We start from the raw sequence: 8,247 nt of genomic DNA, 5'->3' as shown, positions 1-8,247 counted from the left end.
TTGCGTATTGTGCCTGCGAGTCTGACGTCTGTGCTATAACAAGCTGCAATCGGCGCAGGTTCAAGCTGTGTTGCACCCCGGGGATGAAACCATTTTGATCTCTGTTTATCAGATCACCAATAACCCTGGAGAGCCATTTAGCTAGTATAGTCGTCAGGATCTTGATCCAATTAAGAACACTCTTAGCGCTTAATAAGAGTAACTGGTGCAGATGAAATCGATAAGATCTCTATGCCCTTGCGGTTAACTGTTCAGACACATAGCCCTGCAGGCCAGGGTTCGTGATGGCCCTAATTGTATAGTTATTATTTTATTAAAAGTACAATGTTAATTAAAATTGTGCCGAACAGGCCGAGCCAAACCGGATCCTGCAGAGAAATGACCGTGTCAATTCAGCCCACGCCAAAATGTCCTGCTCCGCCAGGCTCGGTTGGCCTATAGGGCAATAGGCCCAAGGCCGTACCAAAAACACAAAATGCTGGTGTAGGGCAGTTTTTTGGGTCAAAGTAAGAACTTTATTTTTTGCCAATTTGGGCTAGTTTGATGAGTTAATTCACTCTGCGGCTAGTAGGTTTGACCAGTGTTATTTAAATATTCTTTAAAATGAACAATTTGCATCACACTTTATCAAAAAACTCCCCCTTGGTTACTATTCAAACAGTGTCACAAAAGGAATTAATTGCCATTTGCAACTGAGGGCCACTTTTTCATTGGTGCCCGAGACAATTTTATGGCCCAGTCTGACCCTGTGCTCCGCGCCTTATGCCGTGTTTCCGACTTGATCACTGTGTTTTTGCTGTGAAGCGTGTTCTTCCGGTGTCGATCTCTGTTACTCTGCTGGTGCTTTGATGTTTATAAAGAAATGTTTTCACCTTGTGCCCAACTACCAGATTACACTTCCACACACTAATGAGAAGCATATCTCATGGAAGTGACACTGATAAGGTGCAGGAATTTCGATCCTATTGCGCCGCCGCACCCTCTCAAGGTTTGAGTCCTGCGGCGCCGGACCGCATCCGAGGCCCATCGCACCTGCAACACTTCTGCTCCGTCGATCCCCAGTGCTGCACACCTACCTAAGCTTGTGCGCGCCGCTGCAATCAGAATTAACCACAATACTGTTCATTAGTACCCGGCATGGGTTATTGTGAACGAAAGAAACGCAACGATTGGCGCATTTGCAAACCTTACCTCACGGTAAGCCCACTAATGCCAGTGCGCGTTCCTCGCGCAGGTCTTCGTTATATTTTTTTTTTCTTACAGGCCACCATGGCAAGGGATAAGGGAGCACACGTAGTCCCTTCTCCCTGTTCCATAATGGCCATTTTTTTCAATGTACGTAAATGGCCACCATGGAATGGGAGAAGGGACTACTATTTGTAGTCCCTTCTTCCCTTCCATGGCAGCCATTTTCTTTATTTACTGTGGCCGCCCCAGAAAGAGAAAACGGACTATGTTTTCTGTCCGCAGCAGCCATTTTTTAATACTTTTTTTACAGGCCAGGGTACTGTTGCGTAGTGACTACGCCATGTTACGCATGCGCGCTGACAATGAGGCTCGCGCATGCGGCGTGTTAATAAAGACGGTTCCGGCCAGCAGTTGCAGCCGGGACCTGAGCAGGCCACACGCGCCCCATGTGCATTCTTGTGCTGTGTGTGAGGTCCCACGCTATCTAACACTGGCTACGAGGACGGCACCGGAGACACGAGCCATTGCTCCGAGTGCATCGGAGAGAGTGGCTATTCTCCATGTCGGCAGGGACCTACGCACACGGCCGGCGGCCATCTTATTTTCATTGCGGATCGCAGCGGTTGCGGCCCAGGAGGGTGTTCGTGCGCCGGCTGTGGTCCTTTGATAGAAAGATCAATTTTTGGAACATTCCACAGCCCTTTCAGTCTGAGGGTCTGTGGATTAAAAAAAAAAAAAGAAATTCCCAGGAAGTCAAGAGAAACGGCTGGTGTTGTCTCCTTTCATCCAGAAGTGCAGGACTTTTCGTTCTTCATCTTTATCTGGTGCTGGGAACCTGTGCATCGATCCTGGAACTGGGTTGCTTGTGCTGGCTTCCTGACTGTGAGTACTCCACCCTTTTGTCACCATGGGTGAGGGGGGAGAAGAAGAGGGAGCCCATGCGCCTGTACCATGAAGAGTGCACAGCACATTGGCACCCATGCCCGAATTTGACACTACTGGCCCACCATCCAAGCTAGGGCCGAAGTGGCTTCTATGGGTTAAGAAGTTGGAAATGTTTTTCAGGGCTTCAGGGGAGACGGATGATGATACGAAAGTTGCAACCATGGTGTACTCAGCAGGCACGGAGGTCCACAGGATTTATGACTCTCTGAATCTCCAGGTGGTCACGTATGATGCAGTAAAACAGGCCCTCCAAGACCATTTTCTTCCTATGGCGAATGTCGACTTCGACAGATTTCTTATGTGTGTGGAGAGGCAACAGGAAGGGGAGTCACTGGACCAGTTCTGTGCACGGCTGAGACACCTCGCAAGTACCTGCAGGTGGGTGAATGAAGAGGAGATGGTACGGAATCAGCTGCTTCATGGGTAGAGCTCGGGGAAGCTGAGAAGTTAGGTACTGAGGGAGCCAGGCCTGACACTACGACAGATCCTCGACACAGGAAGAACATATGAACTGGCGGAGTCCAGAGGGGTGAAAATGGACGCTGCTGTGCACCCTGGGAAGGGCGAGGACGCTTTTGCAATTGGACACTCTGCCCCAGGGAGGGCACGATGGACACCTAGGAAGGTGGATGGTCCCTCTGTGTCTGGTACCCCCAGTCATGTCCATATTGCGGGTATGACCTGCCGCATGTGGGGGAATGTCTGGCGAAGACGAGGGTCTGTGGCCGGTGTGGCACACCTGGACACTATGCAAGAGTGTGCAGAGCCTCCACCCCAGTGACGGCGGCGAGGGGGCCAACGAGGCTTGGCGGGAGTAATGCCCGGAGAGTGAGGGGCATGTCGTCGGTTGAGCAAGGTATGCAGGATCTGGACTTGGCCGAAGAAGAAGAAGAAGAAGAGGAAGAGGAGATCTTCTTCATCTCTAGTATTGCTACTGGCCCCAGAGGATGCAGACAGCCGACGTGCACAGTGAACATTGGTGAGGTGCCCACTCCAGTTCTGATAGACACGGGCGCTTCAGTCTGTGGGCTAGCGGCAGAACACTAGTAAGCTCTCCCAGGCCCTCCCATGCTGTCAGAGTCAAAGGCCCGGATATATTCGTTTGGGGGGGACACGCCACTACCGATTCAAGGAGTATTTGTGACGTCAGTGTCCCATGGGCAGAACAAGATCAAGGCGAAATTCTTTGTGACGAGTGTGAGCCCGCACTCCCTCCTAAGCTGTGCTGCCTCAGAGGCCCTTGATATAGTACATTTTACGATGGCCGTATACCACACGGACATAGACCGCCTTCTGCAGCGTTTTGACAGTGTTTTTCAAGAGGTCGGAAAGCTAAAGGAAGATCCCATTAGGCTTCACATTGATGGGTCTGTGAGGCCGACAGCCCTCAAACACCGGAGGCACCTACGGGCCCAAGAGGAGAAGGAGCTTCAGTCGCTCATTGACTTGGACATTATTGAGAGGGTTGAAGGCCCGACCCCATGGGTCTCCCCAATTGTCGTTGCCCCAAAGCCCAAACAGCCAGGAGCCGTTCGCATCTGCATGGATATGAGGTTGCCTAACATCGCAATCAAAAGGGAGCGTCACCTCACGCCCACGTTGGATGACATCGTCGGCGAACTACAGGGGGCGAAGGTCTTCTCCAAGCTGGACCTGAGGTCTGGCTACCATCAACTGGAACTTCAACCGGAGTCGAGATACATTACCACCTTTACGACTCATGAGGGGCTATACCAGTTTAAGAGGCTCAGCTTCTGAGTCTCGTCGGCTGCGAAGGTTTTCCAGAATATGTGCGTATCACGTGTCCATGCAAATGTTTATGTAAGAAACGCAAAGTATGGACTGCACCTGCTAACTAGGCCTACCAAAAGGTTTGCTGTGTATCCGCGTAGCTTGGTCCTCCATTGGTAACTAACTCTTGGGTGATATATCTTAAGCTTCTCAGTGGCTTCCACGTTTGCTCACCTGACATTAGTCCAGCGCCCTTCCTAGGACTAATTGTGCGAGTATTTCAACAAATCACCATTAGTGTTGACTACAACATGTCATGCGTTGTTCATCATTTGTTAGCCTAATGCATTATGCTCGTTAGGAAAATCAGTGCAGGTTTCCTTCAAAATCATTGCAAGCGGGGTGCTACATTTTCAATCACCACTTTGACTCTTGGCGAGTAAGAAATGGTGTGCTCTGTGTATGTACAGGATTGAGGTTGCAAGTGACTTTTTTTTGATCACTTGCTACTGTAGTTTGCAACTTGAATGTTTGCCCCCGATTTCAAGTTTTCATTAAGCCGTGCAGGACTGACGGTTTCCTTAATTCCCAGATAGCACATCATTGTAGTTTTTCATTAATCCCAGTTACCACATTAGTCCCATTTTTCATTATGCGAATGCAGCCGCTTTTTAGTGTTTCCTGTTTCATTCTGGCTTGGTACAGCCATACGAGGGGCACTGGCGGGGCTGAAAGGGGTGATCAACATGTCGGATGACATTCTGGTGTTCGCACAGTCGGAGGCAGAACATCTCAAGCGTATCGAGTGGACACTGGAGAGAATCAAAAGCCTGGGGCTGACCCTGCACCGGAAGAAGTGCGAGTTTCTGAAGGACCGAATAGAATTTTTCGGGTTTGTGTTCCATGCGGGTGGCATCTTGCTGGATCCGCAGAAAGTAAGAGACATTCGAGAGGCGGCCCCGCCAGAGTCTCCGGCGGAGATAAGGAGCTTCCTCGGCATGGTCAACTATTGTGGACGATTTATTCGCGACCTGGCATCGCTGTCAGAACCACTGCGGGAGCTGACCAGGAATGATGCCGCGTGGGCCTGGACCGCGAAGGAACAGAGGGCGTTCGCTTAGATCAAGAACGCCTTGTCGGGTCAGGAGACCATGGCATATTTCAGTCCAGACAGGGAGTCGGAAATAGTGGTAGATGCCAGCCCAGTGGGGTTGGGAACAGTGCTCATGCAGGCCGATCCGTAGGGGACCATGCTCCCTATCGCCTACGCCAGCCAGGCGCTAACGGAGACCGAGAAGCAGTATTCGCAAATTGAGCGTGAGGCCCTGGCCATCCTTTGGGGCTGCAAACACTTCCGGATCTACATCCTGGGGAAGCCCGTGATTGTGATTACTGACCACAAACCACTGATTCCCATTATGGCCGGTGCCTCGTCCAAGCCCTCACCGCGCATCGAGAGATGGATGTTATCACTCATGGAGTATGGAGTCAAACTACTGTATCGCCCGGGCACTCATAATCCGGCGGACTATCTGTCCCGTCACCAGGGAGTGGGGCACCCTCGAGACTGTGACGAGGTGATTGACTGTGTGGAAGTGGTGCAACACGTGGTGGAGGCAGCGCTGCCGGTGGCCCTGGCGCGACAGGAGATAGCGGAGGCATCGAGTGTGGACGAGGTATTCCTGGTCATTAAGGCAGCCATGGACAGTGGAGAATGGCGTGAAGTGCTCAAGAACAATGCCAGAAGGGAGAGTGGGGCATGAAGGGATCTCCAGGCACTATGGAAGGTGCGCAACGAACTGTCGGTCACCGATGATGGTCTCCTGTTGCGGGGGTGTCAGATCGTCATTCCGCGAGCGCTGGTGGGGAAGGTGCTGCAGCTCGCCCAACGGCAAAAACGAAGGCACGCCTAAGGCTAAAGGTGTGGTTCCCGGACTTGGAGAGCAGGGTGGACGAATTTGCGCGTGCATGCATACCGTGCCAGGCGGCAAGTCCAGTGGAAAGAGGGCCGCCCATCCAGGCGATGGAACGAAGTGAACAACCGTGGGGGACAGTGCATGCCGACTTCGAGTCCACAGGCCGAGGAATGTACTTTCTTGCAGTTATTGACCAGTGGTCGCGCTATCCCGAGGTGGAGTTGGTGGAGTCCACAGCCAGTGATCACACAATTCTGGCCCTGGAGAAGATGTTCGCCACCCATGGTTTCCCCATCGAGATCTGTTCTGCCACGGATCGCCATTCCAGGGACAGCAGTTTGCCCAGTGCTGTGAGGAGAGGAGGATCAAGCACCGAAAGATCACCCCGCTGTGGCCCAGGGCAAATGGGGAGGTGGAGCGTTTTATGAGGACACTGAACAAAGTATTCCGCATCTCGATTAATGGAGGCGAGGTGCTCCGCCGAAACCTCTTCGAATTTCTGCATGAGTACCGCACAATCCCGCATCAGTCCACCGGAGTTGCGCCAGCCGAGGCCCTTTTCAAGCGCGCGCTCAGAGGACTGCTGCCTGAAGTGGAAAGACGCAGTCCTGGAGTGATTGACAACAACCGAGTACGGGCAGAGCGGGCCATCCACAATGAGCGAGAGAGCACCCGACGGAACCTGCCAGAGAAGTCGATCGCCGTAGGGGACACTGTGTTGGTCCGAAATCGCAGGCCGGAAGGGAAGCTGTCTCTCCCATATGAAGCCCAGCCACTGGGAGTGACCCATGTCAAGGGGTCCATGATCACTGAGGCAAATGACAGAGGCACCGTCACATCGAATGCGTCCTTCTTCAAGCGGATTGTGGCAGCGCCTCCTCCAGTGATGCATGATGTGCCCGGGCCTGGACCCGGGGCAGGATCCCCAGCAATGGACAATGGACCGCCAGAAGCTACAGGGATGCCAGTGGCACCTCCAGATGAGTCCAGAAGGTACCCGAGCCGAGCGGGGCGTAAACCACCGCAGAGGTTCCAGGACTTCATCATGGACCCTGCCTCATAACAGGCGGAGAACTGTTCGTGAACTTTCAAGTTGGTAATGTTGTGTGCAAATGTTATAACGTTTATTGTTTGGGGAAAAAGGAGGGATGTTGCGTAGTGACTACGCCATGTTACGCATGCGCGGCCGACGAGGCTCACGCATGTGCCGTGCTAATAAAGACGGTCCCGGCCAGCAGTTGCAGCCGGAACCTGAGCAGGCCACACGCGTCCCGTGTGCATTCTTGCGCTGTGTGTGTGTGACTGCGTGTGAGCATAGGCGGGGGCCAAGGCGGTCCCCCGCTATCTAACAGGTACTATTGGCAATATGCCCTGAGACTGTGTGCTATTACCACATAGGTTAATGGCCCGCAGTCTCGGGGCAAATTGCCAAAATAAAACATCTTACACACAACCACACACATAATTGGAGTAAAATATATGAGCTCTCAACTGCTGCTGAAGCAGCAAAGAAAGAGGAAGGACAACGACTACTGGCACAAAAACACCTCAGGCCCAGGCAACAGACCTACTGGGCTGAGGCTTCCAACAGCCCATTACTCCTCTCTTGCACTTTTCCAGCTCCTTCCCACTAATCCTCGCCCCTCCCTTCCTCTTTCAGAGCCACCAGAGCACCAGGGGACCACTTGGGTGGTGATATTGCACGGTACAAATGTCCTTTAACATTAACATTAACAAGGAAAGGAAGTTAGGGTTATGGACTCAGAGAAAGGCGAGTGGATAAAATAATCACATGTTCAAATACACAACCTATCATAAACGGACTACAAAAAAGACGGTTGTGTTGGGAAATGTCGTTTTTTTTAATGGTTAATGTTTTTATTGTTGGTTTGAGAATGCTGCTCGAGTGAAGCAAAGGAAGAAAAGAGCATAATCCGAGAACTCTGGTCTTGACATGGAAGTACTTTTCAACACTAGCACATCCTGAGAGCAACATTATCCTTCTAGTTGGTCTGTACTCACACTAGAACTCTTTTATTTGTGTCCTGTTTCTATGTCTACTAAAGCACGAGTGACAGAAGCGACTAGCTCTGCGTTCGATTATTCTCCCTGGTAAGGCGAGCTTTCCCTGCTCAGAAAGCAAGATGTCTTTGCACTCCCGACTTTTGGTATCTGCTTCTTCAGCGGTAAGTGGAAACGCGAACTTTCGATCTGTACCTCCTTCATAGAGAACACGTTCGAACGCCGTTGCTAGCCCTAACTTGAGCGACAGTTTGGGTGCCGTCTGTCGACGCACGGCTGCTTGAAGGGCAAAGCCGGTAGCCCTGTTCTTGACCTTACATGTCTGCATACCATGCAGTTATCAGTAAAACGCCTACTATAGATGAATGTTGAGCCGTTCTCCCAAATGATGCACTGGCTGCAAATGGTTAACCTGCATATCTAGTTGTAGGCGATACCAGCAATC

At 51.6% G+C, this 8,247-nt stretch overlaps 1 protein-coding gene across 1 annotated transcript in view; it reads left to right on the top strand.

Moving 5' to 3' along the window:
• The first annotated feature begins 7,824 nt into the window (after positions 1–7,824).
• Positions 7,825–8,247, top strand: part of NDUFV2 (NADH:ubiquinone oxidoreductase core subunit V2) — a 359,438-nt gene continuing 359,015 nt past the window's right edge. Inside the window, exon 1 of the mRNA XM_069613395.1 lies at positions 7,825–7,966. Within this exon, the coding sequence (XP_069469496.1) occupies positions 7,925–7,966 (42 nt within the window). The 5' untranslated portion in view covers positions 7,825–7,924. The remainder of the gene's footprint in view (positions 7,967–8,247) is intronic.

This window comes from Ambystoma mexicanum, chromosome 5p, assembly GCF_040938575.1.
Source record: "Ambystoma mexicanum isolate Mex_15411 chromosome 5p, UKY_AmexF1_1, whole genome shotgun sequence".
NCBI lineage: Eukaryota > Metazoa > Chordata > Amphibia > Caudata > Ambystomatidae > Ambystoma > Ambystoma mexicanum.
This window is presented reverse-complemented; position numbering and strand designations above follow the sequence as displayed.